General features: G+C 51.0%; 1 protein-coding gene across 3 annotated transcripts in view; it reads left to right on the forward strand.

Moving 5' to 3' along the window:
* ERICH1 (glutamate rich 1) overlaps nt 1-21,104 on the forward strand; it is a 68,833-nt gene that overhangs the window by 4,897 nt on the left and 42,832 nt on the right. For all 3 annotated transcript variants that reach the window (XM_064477627.1, XM_010974525.3, XM_031440393.2), the window contains exons 2-3: nt 4,750-4,896; nt 17,219-17,371. In XM_064477627.1, coding sequence (XP_064333697.1) covers nt 4,750-4,896; nt 17,219-17,371 — 300 coding nt within the window. The remainder of the gene's footprint in view (nt 1-4,749; nt 4,897-17,218; nt 17,372-21,104) is intronic.

Below are 21,104 nucleotides of genomic sequence, written 5' to 3' on the forward strand. Positions count from 1 at the left end.
TGATAAAAACAGTCACAGCCTTATGTGCACTTAAAATGTTTCTGAATGGCTGACGGCATAGTTATCGCTGCTTAAAAGAAACCCATGAGGAATAATTTTGGACAAAGTTTAGAATTTTTTTTGAGTGTTAAAGTTTTGGGAGAAAATGAATATTAATGTATGTCCACTGCTTAGATGGGGAGATCACCTCAGATTGGATGTGGCGTAAGATTCTAATTATATGTCCCATTTGAGTCCTATTTCTGGTCTAATTTGGAGAACTATTTTCCTTTTAATTAATATTTCAGAAAGCTTGCCAACTCTTGCTTAAATCTTAGCTAATTATTTTTCCATTTATAATTCTGTGATAAAACTTATTAAGAAACTATCACTCGTTAATTAGCATACTACACTGAACTTTCTTGTGAACTGATGTCATGCTATTACCAGTTTATTCCTTTATTCCTAGGCAGCCGTTAAATACCTTCTCTTATTATAGGGCTAATGGGAAAAAGCCCACATCGAGTATTGCTGAGGAAGCTATGGAGAGGCTAGCCGATAAACATAGCCTTTCCTGAAAAGAGAAAATTCAAAATACCAGATTCCAAGAGATAATAACCATAAGAAAATGTAAATTTAAAGTAGCTCTTAAGATATACAGATTTCAGGATGGAAAAGGGAATCAGCTGGGTCAGCATTTACTGCAGGTGGGGTGTGTCTTTGTTTTCAGGCCAGGGTCAGGAGGCTGTCATCTTATTGGCCCCGGTGAAAGCTTTGATTAATGTTTGCTTCTGGTCTTACTTCCAGTAGCAGTTTTTCACCTACATGTGATTTCAAAAAGCCTGCCAACAACTCTTGTTTCAAATTCTAGAAAGTCACTTTTCCACTTAGATAATCACTCTAAAAAGGTATGTCATAAACCTGTTTGTTCTAATGTTTTTCTCTCATCATGAAATATCAAGAGGTCACATTTTGCAATTGATTTGTTAACGTTTATGGTCTTTTGTTTTCTGGTGGTTCTTTGAGCATGTGGCCCCATCAGTTACACTGCTTCCCGTTAATATCCACCCTCTGAAATACCGTCTTTTAGCTAATTTTACCCCTCATGCCCACAGATTAGCTCTACGCATGTTTTTTGTCCTCTGAGAGTCATGCTTTTCTGAGAGACAGTGGTTCGTAGGGACCATAACAAAAGTTTTGAAATACTCATTTGATAGAGAATCACAAATGAATCAACTGCGTTTCTAATCTCATCCCAGGAAGCGCCACAGTGTGTATTTAGCGAGAAGAAATGTGTAGTTTTACACCAATGCTAAATGAAGTTTATTGTGTGCATGGAGGTTGAGGGGAGATCATGTTACTTTGCCATCAAAGGGAACTTTTATAAGGAGAAGAAAGTTGGTGGTGGGATGACTTTGTCAGTGGTCTCAAAGATCATGGATGCTTTTTCTTCTACCACATATTTTTCATTTCCCTTTGCTTTTTCCAGAATGGAATATTACAGAAGAAGAAGTTCCTATTTCCACTTTTTTCCAGGAGAGGAAGCACACCCAGGTTCCCCTGATCAGGAGGCTCCCCTGCTGGGACCAGTGTGGGGGGTGGGTGCTGTCTCACTCCACGGGGCCTGTTAAACACCCCGCCCCAATACCGCAGCCAAGGAAACCTAATTCCTTGAAATGCTGCCATTAACACCTCTGTTAAAAAATGGAACAAACCTCTTCCTTTATATACCCAACTGTTAGATTTTAAAAAGCGTAGCTGCATGGAAGAAGAGTTCAGAATTGAGTAGTTTACCACCAGCATCAAACTGTCTACTTCCTTTGGAGGTGCGTGTATTTACAGTTTTTCTAGGTGTCTAGTTTCTAAAGAACACTTCATTGAAAATTTATTTTTATTTGGCTTGTGCCTTTAACCTGGAATAGCCCGTTTAGATAGCAGTCCTCTCTGAAAATTATACCCAAATGACTTAATTCCCCCGTGACACAGAGACTTGATCTCTGTGTTTGGTACTTCATCGTATTAATTTCAGACGGATGTCTTTCTCCACGCTGACCTTTCGCTGTGTCTCTCGTGTCCCAGTTCCAGTTGCTGTCCACGTGGTGATTGTACTTGCCTCCTGCAGGCATTCAGCATCCATTCCCTGCTTTTTTATGTTCTGCTGATTGCTATTTGACAGATGCCAGAGTCTCAAGTTACAGCTTGCTCTTGCTGCCGGGAGAGAGGGGCCCATCCACGAGGTGTGAGGAGGGGGAGAAAGCGTGGGTTCACTTGGTTCCCTTGGTGACAGGGAGCTGCCTTCCTGGACCAGAGTGCCCCGCTCTGTTTGTTTTTGAGCACAGTGGAAATCAAGCAGTAAAGAGACTTTTAACCTCTAGAATGCACACACACAGTCACATAGGATGGTCACAAAGTGCATTTCAACAAACCAAAAATGACAGATGCTTTTTAAAAATGATGCTTTACTGTGTACTGGTATCCTGAAAAAAAAAAATAACCTTTCATTATGTTGTGCAGCCCTGGTATGGACATAGACGTGTAGGGCCTCCTCTCTCCCCGTGGGCACTTCCAGGGCTCTGGGGTTTGGTTTCCTCCCGGCTCCTCCATCTGCCATGGATGCCTCGTGTCTTCAGTGGCCGAGATCCCCCTCCCTCCGTAGTCATTTTGTTGAGCCGAGGACAAATGTGGCTGGTTTGTGTTCGGAACGAGCAAGCACCCTGCTTCTAAACACGGGCTCCTTGGAGACGTGTGGAGTCCAGGTCTGGGGCGGAGGAGGAGCAGGTCAGCCTGGAGCAGCTCCTGCTCAGCCTGGAGCAGCTCCCGGTGCCACCAGGCACTCTCAGGAGGGTGGGGGCGTCAGGGGTGCGGGCCCAGTGTGGGAACAGGTGCTGGAGCAGGCAGCCCCGGACCAGGTGACCGGCACCAGTGTGAGCTGGGACACGTTGTCCAGTTTTGGGTTGTGCTGCGGGCCATCGGGTGGGCGTGCCTGCAGTGGGAGATGGGGTCTGGAACTCAAACTGGAGGAGATTTCAGCCTTTCAGAGGACGGCTGGGCGGAAGTGAGATGTGGGAGCAAACCCAGCGCTTGGAGATGGGAAGGTAGAGGGGCTGGGTGAGAGGAGGTGAGGGCACACCAGTGTCAGCGCTGCAAGCCCTGGTGAGTCTTGGGCTCCAGGCTTCCCTGAGTTCATTTCAGAGTCTGTGGCCGGTTAGGATTTCACCTTAAAGTTTGTTCTAGTTCATAAATTAAATTTGGGTTTGTTAACCATTTGTAGATCAGGTTTATTTTATCTGCCTTTGCTTTCCCCTAGAGGTTGCCACTTTTGGAATGGAACCTTTTCCCCTCTGCCATTTAAGGAAACGCACATGACAGTTTAATTTCTAACAGGAACTTTGAAACCTTTCCTTTGAACATTTCTCTGAGCACGCGTCCCAACAAACAGCCCGTCTCTCCTGTGCCCCTGGCTGCCCAGGCCCGTGTCGTTCCACAGGGGTGTTGGGAACACTCTGTACTGGGTCCTATGCTAGCAAAGATCTCACAGAATATTCAGCCAGATGGAGGTGTGCAGGGACCTGGTGTTGCCAGGACCTTTGGCCTTAAATGATGGCATCGGCCCCTCCAGCCAGGGGCTCCTGGGCCATGGGATCTGTGGTCAGTCAGGGTGGCATCAGGAACCTGTGGTCTGTGTGTCTACACCCACGCCCCGACCCCACCACCACCAAACACCAGCTGGGTTTTAATAGGTTTCGGAGGAGGCCTTTTGTGTTTTTGACAACCTGAACCAATTGGAGGGGGTTATTTCTAATGCGCGTACCATCTAAGAACGTGGTACAATTGCGGGGGTCTGTTTTTAGGGTTGTGCTCCCGAGTAGGGCCAAGGAGCCCACCCCTGTGACCCCTAGCCACTCAGAGTCCCGCAGGCTCCGCCACACAATTCACTGCGTCCTCATTGTGCTCGAATGTATGGCCTCCCCCTCGTCATCTGAAGAACCAGGGCTTTTCTTTTCTCAGGGTCCCGCTTTCCATCGCCAGAGCAGCTCGCGCTCTCCTTGCTGACTTGTTTCTGAATGTAATGAGGTTGACATGTTCATTTGATTAACCTCTTCCCTCACCTTTTCTAGGGTGCTGCTTTGAGATTCGTACCTGTGTTGTTCACACTTAAATCAGGGCAGAAGTACTTACTCGTTGTGGCAACTTTTCCCCTCCAATTAGAGCAGAACGTAAACTAAAATAACCAAGTGGAGGCCCTCACACCCTTGCGAGGGCCTTGTCGGCTGTGCAGGCTTCCCTGACCACGGCTGTTCCCCAGGCAGGTGTCTGCCCAGCCACACACCCGCCTCAGGTCCAGCACGAACTGACCTGGACTCGTCCTGTCCGGGGGCACTCTGGTATCCAGGACCTTAAACCCCAATTCTGAAAACAATTCAGTCTATGCTTTACATGTAAATTCAACCAGAGGTAAGGTCGTCAGAGGGATGACTGGAACTGTGAGGCCAAGTACAGACCCCCTGGTTCCCAGTCCCCATGCCTTCCCCCATGGCTCTGACCCTGTGTTCACACCTGTGGGCACCTAGGGCCAGGGTTTCTCTGGGGGACAGTGCTTGGGGTCTTCTGGGGAATACAGGTGGGGGACAACCACAGTGGTGTCCTGTGGTGGGGCAGTGGCTTTGCCTTCAGATGGTGACATCATTTATGTCTTTATTTTATATGAATCCGTTTGCTGTCAGCTGCTGTCAGTAATTCTTTTCTTCTTTTAATTGGTTCCCTTTCTAGTGTTTGTTGGAAAAGTGCTAAAGAGACTTTATCCTAATGCTCCACGAGGCCAAGAAAAGAGGGCCCTGGGGAGTCCAGCCTCCAAAAACCCACCTGAGAAAGCGGCTCCTGCGAAGGTGAAGGGCGGGGGCGCCCCCCCCAGGACAGGTGAGCAGGACGGACGGGACAGGCCGGCCCCTGGGAGCTCGTTCCTGACCTCGGGCCGCTGTGGAAGCACCCCAAGTTTCTCAGTGAGCTGTGGTGTCAGCTGTGGGGTTTCCATGCTTGTCCTTTGTCATGCTGAAGTTCTCTCTGTTTCTAGTTTGTTGAGTATTTTTTTAATCGTGAAAGAGCAACATTTTTTTGAAGCAGTATGTCATGGAAATTTTGAAGGAAAAGTATTATAATTTATTTGCAGTTAGAAAAAGAGAAATCTTGGCTAAAAGCAAAACAATGAAATCACAGTCAAATAGACAAAAATTGTGTGCAGGTCGTATGAAAAATTCTGTAAAGGTTTGAAAATTCCCTGAAGCCCTGGTGCTCATGAAGGAGACAGCTTGGCGATAATCAGAGCCGTGCACTGTGCCCGTGTCTATGCAGTGTTGGGAGAAGCAGCCAAGCGAGGGAAGGGGCCCGCGTCAGTCAGTCCTTAGCCGACGCTAGGAGAATGCTCTTTGTTCAATTAGGACGAAATAGTGATTGTGATCATTATCTGTTCATTTTACAGAAGCACTTCTACTTTTTTTGATTTTAAAAGAGTGTTGGCAGTTCCATTTGTTCTTAAAGACAAGGATACAATCTGTAAACAGCCTCAACAGCCTGTGTGTGTGCATTTTGGTTATACTCAAGAGCCCGTATTGGGGGAAGGGTATAGCTCAGTGGTAGAGCATGTGCCTAGCATGCCTGAGGTCCTGGGTTCAATCCCCAACACCTCCATTAAATAGATAAACTTAATCTCCCCCTCAGAAAAAACAAAAAACAACACACACACACACACACACACACACACACACACACACACGAGCCTGTATTAGACCATTATTTTTTGTTATTGCTTTTATTTTTTTTAATTTATCAATTCTATCTGCTTTACATTATATCTGTTTTAAAGAGCCAGATAAACCACAAAGAATTACGAAAACAGCAGCATCCTGCACTGAGCTCCGTGATGCACAGTCACACCCATTCCGAAGTCTGTGGCCACTTCTTTGGGGAATCATAGCCCCACCTCCGAATGCAGGCCATGCTTCCTATTTGTTCTCTTCTCGGGTTTTAGGCCTTATCTGTTCCCTCTCATGGGGGGAACTGAAGGTTTAGTTTGCTGTCACTCCATCCCCTCAGAGACTCATGTGTTCCTCACCCCCGTCCTCCCAGGGTCCTGGTCCCGTTGGATTGGTCTTCAGAGTTCACATTCTTATGAGTGTGTAGACACGGTTTCCAGCTGAGTCACATACATAGGATTATTCTGTTTCCTGCTTTAGTGGAGTTAGTGCAGCTTGGTGGAGTTAGTAACTGTCCTGGGTTCTTTATTTGTATGCTCAATTTTCTCCCCGAAGCCTCCCACCACCACTGTCTCAGCTGCCTTTGATAAGCTCAGACGCATGAGGACCTCGGTCAGCTCTGTCTTTCTGGACCCCGTCCCTCTGGCCGCCCTGCTGCAGCGTGGCCTCCTCCCCAGCCTCCTGCCCTGTCCTGACCCCGCCTCCGCCCTGGGGAGGCCCCTCCTGCCCCTGGACCCTGTTGTCTGTCCCTTCTGGGGTTCCCCTCATTTTGCTGAGACACATTCCCTAGTAGCTTCCTGAAAGATGATTTTTGGGAGAGAAATATTGGGGGACTTTGAATTTAAAAGTACTTTATTCTTACACTTGGAAGTTTCACAGGGTATAGAATTCTGAGTCAGAGATCGTTTCCTCTCACAGTTCTGAAGACCTGTGGAGGCGTCAGGTGTCGTGCGGACTCTCTGCACCATGAGCAGGGGCGGTGTTTCACCCCCGGGGACTGTTTGAAGTTTCCCTTTCGGACCCAGAATCTGGAATCTGACACTAGTTTTCAGTGAGGGTTTGTTTTTATCACCGAGCCAAGTGTCCACGGGCCCTCTCAGTGCGAATTGTGTCCTGGGTGATTCCCGCACCCTCATCTTCTCTCGGGACTCCTGTTACCGGGCTTTGGCGCTCCCAGGAGATCGCCACATTTTCTTTCCTATTTCCTTTTCTGTGTCTTAGCTGCTTTCTGGGTGATTTTCTCAGCTCTGTTTCCCCCACTTTCTGCCGTGTTTCTTGTTGCTATGATCCCATCCCAGCTTTTGCGGAGTTGGAGGAGACGGTGGGGTCCCCACATTCACGTACAGATGCTCCCCTGTGCCTGGGCGCCCACCCAGAGACCCAGGGTCTGCTGTATGCTGGCATGTGGCACAGGCCTGCCTGGGCTCCCGGGCAGCGCCCTGTCTGCACCCCACCTCCCCTCCCAGGGTCCCTGGGGGCTTTCAGACACCCCAGGGCAGCGCTGTCTGCTGGATCCCTGCTGCCGCTTTGGGGTCCAGTGTCACCACTCCCCAAGTTAGGCTGCTTCCATCTGTCCCTTGTGCCTTCTCACCCCCTTGCTCTCATTTCCTGGGTTTGTGGAGGGAGCAGTGATACAGGCATGTGACTGGCCCTGCCCCTGTCACTGGGTTCCTGATTTGTGTCACGGTGGTAGGTGTGTGTCCCCGTGGCCGTGCTGGTATTGGCCCCGCACTCGAGGCCCAGAGCCCCGGGTGCTGTCTGCACAGCCAGTCCAGGTTTCAGTGCTCTTCTTAATCCCTTCGCACCTGCTGGTCTCCCTCTGACAAAAGGAGGGACTCCGGCGAGAGGAGCCACTGGGAACACTGGCCTCCTGGAGATAAGTGAATTATTCTAATGACAGGTAACAAATCTCTTTGCAAGTCAGATGTTTCACATTTCTTTACTTTCAGCAAAATTGAAGGAAATAATTGCGTTATCAGCTGATAGATCACCAAAAATCATTTTTTGATGATGGGTCTCTCTGTGATTTTTGGCATGTAGCTCAGAAAGGATGAAATGAATCAAGTGACATTGCTATTTTAAAAGCTCCGTACACTGTCATCTACTTATTTATGTGTTCAAAGTTTCTCAGCGGTTACCTCTGTAAAAATTAAAACTAGGAATACAATTCATGAAGAACTCTGCCTTATTACACCAACAATAAATATTCTTCCACTTTCTCTCCTCTTAGGAAGAGAATCGTTTCCAAAAGGATTTCAGTCTGTCTTGAATAATTATCAGAAGTAATAATTATTATTTTGGTCAGTTGCATTCTACTAATTGTAATAGTTTAGAAAAAGAATACATGTTTAGCATCATGGAAATTTTTAGAAGAATAGAATTTGTTTGAGAAGTATGGAGTGATACAGTCCTCATAGCAGGGCAGAGCTGGGCGAGGGGTAGGGTTCCGGAAGGAAAAGGATGATGTCAGGTGTCTGACTGCGCTGGAGCTTGTCCACCTGTTTTCAGCAGATGAAGGTGCCTGTCAGTTTGCCGTGGTGCTTAGATTCCCTCACATACACATTAAGGAGGAATGTTGCAAATTCATTTTAAATATCTGTTTACAATAGAGCACAACTGGGTCTTTCTGTGGCGGCTGCAAAACGTGCATGGGTGCGAGGTTTACAACATGCAGAAGTAACAGGCAGAGGTGGGGGGAGGTGGCTGTCTGTCAGGGCCGTGTGGCCACAGTGTGTGCTGCTGCACCTTGCTTTCACGGGACGTCTGTGAGTGTCTGGAGTTGTCTGTGGAAGTGTCGCAGAGCTCATTTTGGTACAAACTGCAGTCAGTTTTCCATTAAAATGTGAGTATTTTCTTATAAAACCTTGAAAATACAACAGGTGTCTTCCAGCTGTAAGATAAGTAGGGGCGACACTTACTAGCACCAAGATAATACTTGGAAGCTGCTAAGCAAGCAGAAGAGACATGGTGACTGTGGCGTGATCGCTGTGGTGGTCGTCATTTAGCAATAAGCTTGTCCTCACACCGTGCACCTTAAAGTACACGGCGTTATACGTCCGTTGTGTCTCAATAAAGCTGGAGAACCACAGAATGACCCCCGTGTAAGTGGAGCCTTTGAATGCCATCTCTAGCCCCAGTTCCTCTGTCTATCTATAATTCGGTGGTCACCATTCTCCTGCATTTTATACGTTGTTACATGTCCACTTGATTTTAGATGCACAGTATTGGAGGGTGTAGAAAGCTTTGTGTTAATTTCGGAAGTTGCCGTCTGCCCGGCTGGTTCTCAGCAGCCCGCCTGACTATGCGTCAGTGCTGTCCCTCCCATTTCTGGTGCTTGAGGCTCTGCGTTTGTGATTCTCATCCCGTGTGGGAAATATTCAGGAACTCATGCTTCAAATGTTTTCTCTGTCCCCTTGCTGTTACCTCTCTTGGGGCCACAGGCCCACACACCAGGCCCCTCTGAGTGGTCCCCGGCTCACAGTCCTCTGACCATGAGGCCTTTCCCTTCCTCTGGGTTTTTATTTGCCACCGTTGGGCTGCTTTCATGTTCTTACAATGTGGTGGCCTAGACACAAGCAACCAGGCTAGGGAGGCACCTGGACCTGCATGCCACGTGGTGTCCCCCAGGGAGGTGGGGGGGGTGCTCCAGGGGGTCAGGGGAGCCTTCAGGGCAGCTCAGCAACAGCCGGGCTGCATCTCCTGTGCTCCTGAGATGCTCTGGGCTGTCTGGACCCAGGGAAGTGGCTTGGGAGTGGCCTGGCCCTTCCGGCCTGGTCACTGCTTGCCAGGACCCCTCCCCAACATTCCTGCCAGCACTGTGACCACACTGAGAGGTGAACCCTCCGCCTGGCGGCCAGTCTTCAGCCATGCTGGTCCTTCTGTGCCCCTCACTCCTCCCTGGAATGCTGCCTGTGGCCAGGAGGCACCTGGGCCTCCCTCAACCCCTGTCTCCACCTCAGGAAGACCCTCCCAACCCAGGTCCCAGCTCACCCACCCTGGGCTCTTTGTGTCTGGGACCCGCATCTGAAACTGGTTTCGTGTCCACCCGTCTGGTGGGTCCAGGGTGGTGTGTGCTTCCTGTTACAACATCGTGCCGGGAAGCACAGACTATCTGTCCCTCTGGCTTTGAGTCACAGCCTCCTCCATAGACAGGATGCTGGGATCTCCTGGGTGTGCCCGGGGCGTCCTCCTCTGGAGGGTGCTCGGTCATTCCCCTCACCCGCCACCAGCCTGTCTGGAGGGTTGCTGCCCGCTCCCTCCTCTCTCCTAAACCAACGAGTTCTTTGTCCAGATCCTCCCGACGGGATGGTCTTAAAACCCCACTCGCATACGGTAGGTGTCTGCATCTCACCGTAATACTCATCACAGGTGATCAGCAGAGCTGAGCAGCCCACGTCTGCCTCTGTCCCTTTTCTCTTGGCTTGTTTGTCTTCTAGGTTTCAGCTCTTCCTATGTGCCAGATGCCCGTCCTTGCAGATACCTTCTCTCTGTGGATTGCCTTTTCATCTTTAAAACAACAACGTCTCTGTCATTTAGAAGTTGATCTGACTATGACATGAGTTCTCACTCTGAGTTTACAGTTTGTGCTGTTTGTGTCTGGTTTAGGAAAGCTTCCTACCCCAGTAGTGATGATGTTTTATATTTTCTTCTAAAAGATTTAGTCTTGCTGGTTAGGTATTTTTTTTTTCCCTTTCTGAGCATTGTCTATGTTTCGAGGTAGTGATTTCATTTCGTTTTTCCGGTTCTCTCAGCCCTGTTTGTGGAAGAGTGTGCCCTCTCCCTGAATCCATCCAGGGCCGCCTGGGAGGCAGGGCCATGTGTGACCCTGTCTGACCCTTTTCTGTCACACTCACATCCTACTTTGAGGAGAGCTGGCGTCTCCCCTGGGGGTGTGTGCCCAGTGCTGGCCCCAGGGTTGCTCTTGGATCCTCTCTCCTCCCTGACGGGCGACCCTGGGTGGCCCCATGGTGCCAGAGCCCACTGCACACTGGAGAGTGTTTGCTGTGTGCTCCCTGCATCTCTCCCCTGCCACGTCCTAGTGAGGCCGCTAACCTGGGGACACGTCACCAAGACCGTGACTGGCCAGGTGTGTACCCGAGTGGAGGGAGTGTGGAACAGCGATGATCTGCGCGGGGCATTTTGTCTTTAAAAATGGGTGTGTCCAGTGTTGGAATGTTTGTGCTTTTTAGGAAATGTTGTCAAGACAGAGGAAGTGCCCTTGAAAGGGAACTCTGCGCATGGACATGCCCACAGGACGCGGCAAACCTGGTGGCCGTGGGAACTAGAGGTGTGCCAGTGTCTGTGGGCCAATGCCACCATTTTGTGTCAGGGCCACTAGCCCCTGTGTGCAGAAGTTAGCAGGCACGGGAGTGACACCACTCTTTGTGCAAAAACAGCAGCAAAGTTGTCCTTTGGAAGCTGGTTAGAGAGATGCTTGTGGGGCTGTAGGGCGTGTGGGATGCGTGCCCTGAGCCAGCTGCGGGTGAGGCCAGAGGAGGGTGGGAGCCACGGAGGAGGCAGAGGCTGCCCAGCAGAGGGACGGCACCGCACTGCGAGGTTGTGGACCCCTGTGCCCCGCGGCGCAGGGATGCTGCCGCATTTACTCAGATTTTCATTCTGCAAAAGAAAGTGGTGTGACTTGAGGCCAAATGTTATGTAGATGCTTCCTCTTGAAGGATCGCAGCAGCAGGGAGACCCGCTGCAGGGACAGGGATCAGGCTCCCGGCGTCTCCTCTAGCGTCCAGCCTTTTTCTCCGCAGCACTTCTCCGGTTACCCTAGGCAGGTAGGAAGAATAACCTAGAATATTTCCTGTTCAGTTAGTGTAGATTGGAATCGAAGGTCGGGGGTTTTCAGCTGATGTGCAGGGCTACGTCGAGTCGGGGAGCCTATTGTTCCCACACAAGATGCACCGAGAGACCCCGCCCCCTGCAGTGACTCCAGTGACCTGCCAAGTTGGCAAAGGACATTCTGAAAGTCCAAGCTGCCTCGTCATCAGAATCCAGGAGAATGAGCACTCGTAAATTGCTGGTAGAAATGTCACTTGGACAGGCTTTCTGGAAGGTGTTTTTATAGCGCGGATTATCCTTTGAGGTAGTCGCTCCCCTCCCACCCGTAGCTCCTGGGTGTCCAAGCCCCCAGACTCACTCCTGAGCCTCCTCTCATCCTCACCTGTGACCCCAGTACTTTGCCTGCTCTCCGGCCTCTGTGTGCATGTGGCCAGGTGGGTACTGCTTCCTGACTGAGTTCCCCACCTGGGCAGGTCCCCAGACTCAAGGAGTGTTACCTGCTGTGGCTCGTGAAGTGCTGTGCACACCGCTGCCCACCAGCCCCCTCTGCTGATGTCTGCTCAACGCCTCAGCTTCAGTCTCCGCCCTCCCCATCTCAGTAAGCGGTGACACAGGGCGCAGCATGGCACCTCCGCTCTCCCTGCCAGGCCCACGCACCACCATTGGCCCCTCTTGAACCTGCCTCTTCTCAGATCCCTTACGTGCGTTCTCCTTCCCTCTTCAGAGGGAGCCTGTTTGACTGGCTGAGGCCACAGGTGTTGGTGGCCCCACAACTTCCACGAGGGGCCAACAGCTGAGGAACAGGAGGAGGGGCCAGGGGTGCCAAGATGGGAAGGCTTGTGCAGAAAATGATCTGACCCCTGCTCCACCCTCAGATCTGCATTAAAATGACCCAATTCTTGTCCACACAAACCTGCACGTGGATGTTTACATCAGCTTTATCCACAGTTGCCAGAACTTGGCAATAACCAAGATGTCCTTCAGCAGGTAATGGATAAGTAAACTGGTCCATGGAGATAGTGGAGTATTTTATTCGGCTAAAAAGAAATGAGCTATCGAGCCATGAAAAGACATGGAAGAACCTTAAATTTATATGATTCAGTGAAAGAAGCCCATCTGAAAAGGCTACACGCTATGTGATTCCAACTATAGGACATTCTGGAAAAGGCAAACTATGCAGACAGAAAAACAGTCAGGGGTTTTCAGTTTGGGATGGTAGGCAGACATGAAAGAGTGGGGAACAGAAGAGTTTTAGAGCAGTGAAGCTGCTCTGTGTGACACTGTAATGGTGGATACGCGTCATTACACGTCTGTCCAAACCCACAGAACATCCAGCACCAAGAGTGAACCTAATGTAAACCATGGACTCTGAGTGAGGATGTGTCCGTAGAGGGTCACCAGTTCTAACAAATGGACCATCTGAGGGGGATGTTGGTAATGCAGGCAGGGGGTACATGGGAATCCTCTGTTCCTTCCCCCTCAGTTTCGCTGTGAACCTAAAACTGCCCTAAAAATGTAAAGTCTTAAATTGTTTTAAATCACTTGAGGTTGTTGGGGTGAGCAGGTGATTTGCAGAAGAAAGGGCTGAGCCTTGGGCTGGGTGACAAGGCATGATGGTGGGGCCAGTGCACAGACAGACAGGGACACAGCGGTGGTGAGAGGTGGGTGGTGAGAGGGTCACAGAGCCGCAGGAGGGCTGGCCCATCCCAGCCGCATGACTGGGACCTGAGCCAGGTTTATTCTGTAGGAGCAGAAGGACGTGCCGAACGTCTGGCTTCTGCCACCAGAGCTGGAAGTAGAGATGCGATGCCCTGGGTGACCGGATGGGGCTGTGTTTGTAAAGGCCAGATGAGTAAACCACCCTTCCCAGGGCTGTCGTGGAGCTGGGGGACACCGCCCTCGTCCATAATCGACCACCAGTCCACGTCAGCGTTTAGAGGTGTGCTGTGCTGTTTTTTCAGTCCCACACCGAGTGGAAACCCAGAGTTGGCTTTGCTGATGTGTGCCAGACGCCTGCCATGACCACTGTAGTGTCAGGGGAGAGGAGGCCATGTGTCCTGGAGCAGCAGGGGCGACTCCTTCAGCACCGACTCCGTCCAGCGTCTCAATACAACAGGTCCTGGGGACAGGGCCCAGGGCGGTGCAGACTGCTGACTGTGAGGCACTTGTTGGAACTCACGTTTCCTCTCCCCATAGACTCGGGGCAGTGAGTCTCCCCTGCGTGCGGTCCCTCCCTCCCTGCTGTGCCGTCATCTGTCTCGGCCTGGCTGTGTGCGTGTGCTGCGAGCACCCTAGGTGTTGGACGACGAGGCAGCTGACATGGGGGAGGCAGCAGGGACTCCAGTAACCCTCGTTCAAGCCTGGCCAGGGTCTGCAACAGAGCTGAGTGAAGTGGATGATCTGACAAATACCAAGACCCTTTGGAACTCGAATCCGGTGCTTTTCTGCAGGGGGAGTTTCCAGGAATTCTCACCAGGTCGTAGTGAGACTCTGGCATCCCTGATGCTAGCAGAGCCCACGCCGTCAGCGATGCCGGTTCTTCTCGGCTCCAGAACGACCTTTAAGGCGAGGCTCGTATCATCAAGGCAGAAGGGGGGAGACTGAAGCTCTCAGCAGGATGACTGAGGTCTGAGCCTGGGTGTGATTCCAGAGCTGCTCTGAATCTCATGCCTGCTCTGCTGTTTTGTCTTCCCCAAATGATGCTACAGGTCCTGGACTCAAGCTGTAAGATCCCCAGGGACCAGTGGGTGTCTGGTCTCCCGCACGGTCGTAGACGCTGTCCTGAGAATTCCCGTCAGTTGCTGGTCTATTCGGCAAGCGCCCGGAAGACGGCTGTTTGCTGACTGTGGACCAGCCACTGTCAGGCCTGCTGTCCTCAGAGATGTGATAAAACACACAAGTAAATGACCGCAGAACGTGACAAGATAAAGTAGATCAGCGCCCAGCATGGGGCAGGAGTGCGGATGCCCTCTAACTCTCCGCCGGCTTCGCTCAGGTGCCGGGACAGAGCACCACGACGTCTCTTTCTCCTGGTTCTGGAGGCTGGGAGCCCACTGCCAAGGTGCCGGCAGGTTCCGCTCCTGGTGAGGCCCCTCCCTGACCTGCGGAAGCTTCTCGCTGTTCCTCCCAGGGTCTCCCCGTGTCCGTGCGGAGACCCTCCCTCTCTCCCTCTTCTGAGGTCACCAGCCCTGAGGGGTCAGAGCCCTTCCCTGTGTTCTGACCGGGGCAGGATCAACGTGAAAGCTTGTTCACTGCGGCGTGGTTCAGAAAAGAGGCTGGGAGAGCCTGCTCTCCACCCGCAGGGCTGCTGAGGGTTAAGGGGCAGCCAGGTGTATCGTGCAGTGAAAATGCAGGAGGCAATGCGGAGAGCTTGCTTCTGGATTCTTTACAAAAAGAAAGAAGGAGGAAAAGGAACAGTCCATGAATATTTGTTCGGCCACATACCAGCCGTCCTAGGGGAGCAGGCAGGGGACACTGGTGCCTCTTGGGTGGAGCAAGTGGCTGCTAGGAGGGTTGTGGGGGCACCTGTGCTGCTGGGCTGTGTCCCTGTGTCCCCGTACCTGTTGGGTGAACAGACAAGCAGAGGCCTCTAAAGAGGCTGAATAGACTGTTTATTCCTGTGAAGCGCAGGGGGTTACCGCCCACAGACCCTCACTGAACAGTAAGGAATGTGTTTTAGCAAAAACAAGAATGAACCTAGAGAGGAAGCAGGGGATGTCAGTCGAGCCCTCAGGTGGGACACTGATTTTTAGGAAAATCTTGGTAAAGTAATTCAATTGACTGTGACAATGAAGTGGTCACATATGTGTGTTTGGCAACCCTGGCAGCCAGTGTGACCGTGTGGGGAGAGCCCCGGGGTGACGACTCTGACATAGGAGCCGGGGTTGGGGGTGTGGGATGGGGCGCGCCCAGGGTGCAGGATGCTCAGCACTAGTGCTGACAGGCAGAGGCTGTGTGTGGAGAAGCACCGTCGGCCGGGCGGGGTGGGTTCAGAGGCCAAGAGTTAAATCAAAAGCACATTTGGTGCCCTCCAAATCAGACCCTGAGCCAGAGAGGGTGAGGATTCTGAGCTGCGGCTCTAAGCCAGTCGGCCAGCAGGAGGAGAGCCAGCTGTCATCTCTTCCAAAACCTCGAGGCCACCCCAGTGCTGGTAGGGAGGCCCATGGCTCTGACCACGGCAGAGGGGCCCCAGCGCCCCTGCTGACCACCACGCATCCACCCAGAAGAGAGAGAGACCAGGCCCGGAAGCTGCTCTGGAGATGAGCGGGGAGGCCGGGCCCGTGTGTCCGGCGGCGCGGCCGTGTGGCCCGCAGACTCAGCCTCGGAACCAGCGTGCAGTCGGACACGTGAGGATTGGGAAGAATTCTCTCTGGTGCATCTTGTTCTCATCGCGTAAATCACCTCCTGCCAACTTATATTCATCCTGATAATTAAGTGAACAATAGCATTTCTAAGTTCTGTTTGACTTTCTTATTAAGAAAAATTTAGCTGATTAAAAGCTTCCAAAAATGTTCTGTGAAAAATTATTGAATGTTGATGCTACCCGACAGGGGATGTTCTGCTTGGAAGCACGTCTCCACCCTGCCCTTGATTCTGGCAGGGAATGACATAGTCATTAATCAACCTGGTGTATCAGATTCACTTAAGAACTAAATTCTTGCATCTCGGCTTCAAGAAAGTAAAAGTATTGATGGCAGAAGAATTTGAAAATGTTTCAAGGGTTTTACACTTAAATGTCTTGAAACCACACATTCTGTTACACATGCATTAGTGATTTCGTTCAGTCCTTACCGGTTGTTTTTAAAATAAAATACTCATTTTTTCTGTGAAAGGCTAATTGTAACATCCACTTATGTTGGACCAAGAAGGTTACTCTGCCATATTTGAATGAGAACATGAAGACTGAAGCACTGATCCTACCCCTGGTTGGAGGGCCTGAGGGGGCAGCACCTTTAGCTGCCTCTCTGGACGGGGCAGACCAGAAGATCCATCTCCAGGAGTTTGTTTGAAGGAACTATGTGGTCAAGTGGTAGAGGTTATGTCTGACAAGTGTGGTTGTAGTGACTGCCTGGGATGGTGGAAATTCAGAATCAACCTCCACGTGCAAAATTTAAGACAGTGGTTGAATTACAGTTAGATTCATCAGTAATGGAATGTTATGTCGCCTTTACAAGAGTGTGTAGATTTAAATATATCATAATATTTCATCATGCTCACTTTTGAATGATATTATACACATAATATGTAAGTGTATAATGGTAGAACGTGTGTAGTGTGGTCCCATTGAGGGGTATGTGTGTGTGTGTGTGTGTGTGTGTGTGTGACACACAGGGCATGCAGCTTGTTAGCGTACATGGAGACAGAGGTCTAGAAGATTACCAGAATGTTAAGAGATTCATGTTGTGCCAACCAGGGTTATGTTATATGGAGTCTTCTTATTTTCTGCTCATTACTCATGAATTAGTTATGTTTTATATCATATTATAAAACCCCAGAAGTTTACATAATAATAACTGAACGTGAATTTAAATAATCACACTCATTCCTTTTCCTGGCTAGTTACATAGCCAACCAGCTCTTCTGGCACAATGCTTGGCTTATTAGGGTCGGTGTTTATGGCCGTGGTTTCTTCAGGGAATCTGGGTGGAGACGCTGCCCGGCAAGCAGGCGTCTGATGACCTCTGTCCCCGCCTCTCCCACAGGTGGCGACACTCAGACCCAGCCTGTGCGCCGGCTCTACACGGTGGGCCTGCCTCCCGAGGGCTGGGTCCCCCGCCCCCCGGAGCCCCCTGGCTGCATGGGTCCCGAGAGCGCCTCTAGCTGCGAGGGCTTCTCCAGCGGCGAGGACTCAGGAGGTAAGACCCCATCTGAACTGTGACTCGGGGTTGAGGGCGAGGGCACCGCCATGTGGGCCCTGCAGGCATTAAGGGCGGTGGTCCAGACCCACAGCAGGCGCAGTGCTCGGGGTGGGAGAGGACCCGAGGCTGGACGCGGTTGTGGCCGTGTGTGAGACCGTGTTAGCGTCAGAACGTGAAAGTGCTCCTCTTGTTAAAGAGGCTTTTTTCTCGATTTTCCAGTTTCTTCAGAATTTCAGAGATTGTATATCAATTTTGTAATCAGGGAAGTAAGTTATTTTGCATCTGTCATGGAAAAACTGAAAGATTATACTGGCTTTTGCTGTCGGATGTCTTGTGAGTGAAGGAAGATCAAGGAGTCGGGTGCTCTGGTGCTCGTGCTGCACGTGAACCGTTTACCTTGGAAAGTGAAAGGTGCTTTTTCCCCTTTTAATTCATCATTTCAGAATTTCCTTAAGAGGAATTTGGAATTTTCAAATAAAAATTCATCCCAGGTGATTTTTTAGCAAATATAGTCTAAGAAACTATACCATAAACCTTATTTGACTATCAAGAAAATGTGGATTTCTAGTAGATAGATCATTCTGACTTCCTAATTAGAGGATCAGAAACCATAAAACCAAAAATGGGATAGCTTAGAAATACATATTTGTCTTTTCAAGTCCTGTTGAAAAATCTTAGAATATAATTATTAGGTCGATAGATTAATTTCATCAGAAAATTAAACGTGTCCTTATAAAGACAGATCACTTTGGTGAAACAGTCCACTATGTCCTTAGTGTACTCGATAGAAAGGGCAGGACTCGTCCTGGGCAGCTGTGCACAGCTGGCTCTGCTGCGCGAGCCACCACCTGGCAGGTCTGTGGACTGGATCCCACCTGAGAACCTTCTGGTCGCCCTTGACCGAACGCACTGCCTAGCCTGGTTCTGCAGGGCTGAGCTAGAGGCCGTCCTCGCAGGAGGCGGGAAGGCGTCTCTCCAGCTGGACAGACATCTCTGCAGACAGCTGTCTCCTGCCAGCACCCACAGGGCCCAGGGCTGCCACCTCCAGGATGGCCTGGGGTTGGGCCTGGTGCCACTTCTGCTCTGGCAGGAGTGCACTGGTCGGGGCAAACTAGGGAGAGGGCAGCAAGCGCTGAGGGTTCTTCCCCTCCAGTTGCCATGGGGACTGCACATCCTGGGGGACTTTGATTGTACCTTTGGCCCCAGCACGTGCCCAGCTGCGTTTCCACAGGTGCTCCCTGGGCGGGCCGTGCTGCTCACTTCCCCTTCTGTTCCTGGTTCGTGGGAGCACACAGGTTCGCAGGACCTTCACTGTGGGTTCCCTTCTCAGTGGCCGGGGTCAGGGAAGGCGTGGGTGGACCGGCCTTGTACCTCTAAGGAGAGTGGACGGCTTGAAAGGGAGGCTGGAGTCTCTCAGTAGGGTGTTAGCTCTGTCCCTGAGATCAACATGACGCATCCCCTGGCTCTGCGTCTGCCCTGACCCCACGTTTGAGCCCCACCGCTGCCCCGACCTGCCCGGCCGCCTTCCCACAGCAGGCGGGTCTGGGCTTCTCAGCTGACTTCCTGTGGCCACACACTCCTCCCCAGCCCAGGACTGGTCTCAGCTTTGAGGAGCAGTTTTCTTTTGAGAGGCTGTGTGAGCTCAGTTCCCTAAGTCAGCATCACTGGAAACACTGACCCGCTTTTTCAGAAGAGCTTTAAGTAACTTCCTAATCAAATTCAGGCTGGGAAGTCAATATCTTTCTATCCTGAACACTTGTAACGCATCTCCACATGTTTCAGGTCATTTTTCTTACTGTTTGTCTAGCATTTTTCCCCATTGCAAACTCCAGGAGGTGGGCCATTTGAGGTGTTGGAGGTGATAAGGTGGAAGGAATAAATGACGACGCTGTCTGCAATGAGAGGCCTGCGAGGCTGTGCTCAGCCGGGTGGTGTGTGTCGGGGTCCAGCTGGGGCCCAGGAAAAGGACAGGATTGTTAGGATGCTGGGGTGGGAAGGGGGAGGCCTGTGGCCAGGACTCGCCAGGCGTAAGGCGTGGAGACATGCAGGGGGAGGGTGGGTGAGTTCTTTTCAGGGGCAATTTTCAGCAGAGAGTGTGAGAACTGAAGCTGGAGAAGAAGAGAAAGTCCCTTAGTAACTGTGTCCAGCCATCATGTCCATTTTGAATGCCCAGCACCAGTGAGTCAGTTCAGTAGTAGCTTCTAGAAATGTCGAGAAGAGGACGAGTCTGCCTGGCCGGCTGCCCCGTCTGCCGCATCCCTCCTCCTGTCACTCACCCCTAGGAGGCGCTGGCCCTGGCCCCGCAAGGAGGCCAGTCACGTGCATGCGGGGTGGCAGGTCTGGTGCTGACACCCAGGTCTGACCACCTGCCCTCCCCGGGATAGCAGCCCTGGTCCCTCGTCCCCGCTGCTGGCCTGGGCCTTGTCCAGGTTGATGCTTGATCCTTATTAACTGTACCTCTGGGTTTGTTCCCGGGCCACCTGTGCCTGTTGGGAGACAAGACTGTGCCCCGAAATCTGCGCCAAAGGCCTGAATATCCATCACTTGCTCATCCCCTGCCGCCTGCAAACCACCTGCAGGAAACCTCTGCACGTCACAGGCACCAACTTTGAATTCTTGTACACTTAAAATGTTTGGGGGTGATGGGAAGAGATACAGCAGAAGGGAGTGGTGTTATCAGCCTACAGGGACAGTGCTGGGCTTTACTCTAGGGCCTCCTTACTGCGCTCCAGTTACCTCAGTACCCTGACGCAGCTTAGGTAAAAGGCATACGTGCTCCCTCCTGCCTTCGACGTCCGGCATCTCTCTCTCTCTCTCATGGTCTTGCACGTCCTTCCCAAGAAACAGTAAACCCTTGGCCCGATGTTGAGAATGGCCCACTGTGAATTATGCCAAAAGGAAGCTGCCCTCCTTGGCAACTATGCCTCTGAAACGCTCAGCAGCCTTATTTAGATGTTAACTTGTCACTCTGGTGGGAACACTGCTTTCCCCTCTGTCTTGGCACATATGTAGGAAGCTGCCCTGTGTGCGGTTCAAGTCCGCCACAGTTATATCAGAGTTCCCCTGGGGCAGCTGGGATAGTAAGTAATGTCTGTCCTCAGAACATATCAACTCACAGTCGTTTCCTGAACAAACTGCGCTGCAGATTCTGGAGAGCTGAGTGATTCTGGGGATTCTAGTGATTCTGAAGATGAGATCTGGGTAATTCTAGTGATGCGTGATTCTGGAGATCAGTGATTCTGGAGATGTGCTCTGGGGACTACCAGCAGGGACGCTTAACAGACGTGGAGCTGGTAATGAGAAAATGCTGCACCCTTCCTGAAGACACTGAGAGCTTGCCCCTGAGCAGCTATCGAGAAACAAGTTGGGCTGTTTAACTTTTAAAAGAAAACATAGGCATTGTCCCCAATGTGCTGTCCCCTGGGTGTTCATGAGGTACACACTGGCCAGCAGCTTGTGTGCGATGTGCTGTCAGGCTCCTGACAGAAGTCCCCGGGGTGTGATGAGGAATGTGGGGAGGGATCACCAATATTTGGGAGTCTAAACTCAGGAGAACACCGGCCATTCAGTCCATAAGTGTAAATGCTCACTTTAATCCAAGTCAGCCCGTAAGAAAGCTGTCTACCTGGTTGTGTTACTATGCCTCTCTCTAAATATATCACTTGGAATATCATTTTGTGTGTTCATTTTTTAATGTAGATTAATTAAAGGCATGGAGAGTGTTTTCTTT

Source organism: Camelus dromedarius, chromosome 22 (genome assembly GCF_036321535.1).
Source record: "Camelus dromedarius isolate mCamDro1 chromosome 22, mCamDro1.pat, whole genome shotgun sequence".
NCBI classification, from domain to species: domain Eukaryota; kingdom Metazoa; phylum Chordata; class Mammalia; order Artiodactyla; family Camelidae; genus Camelus; species Camelus dromedarius.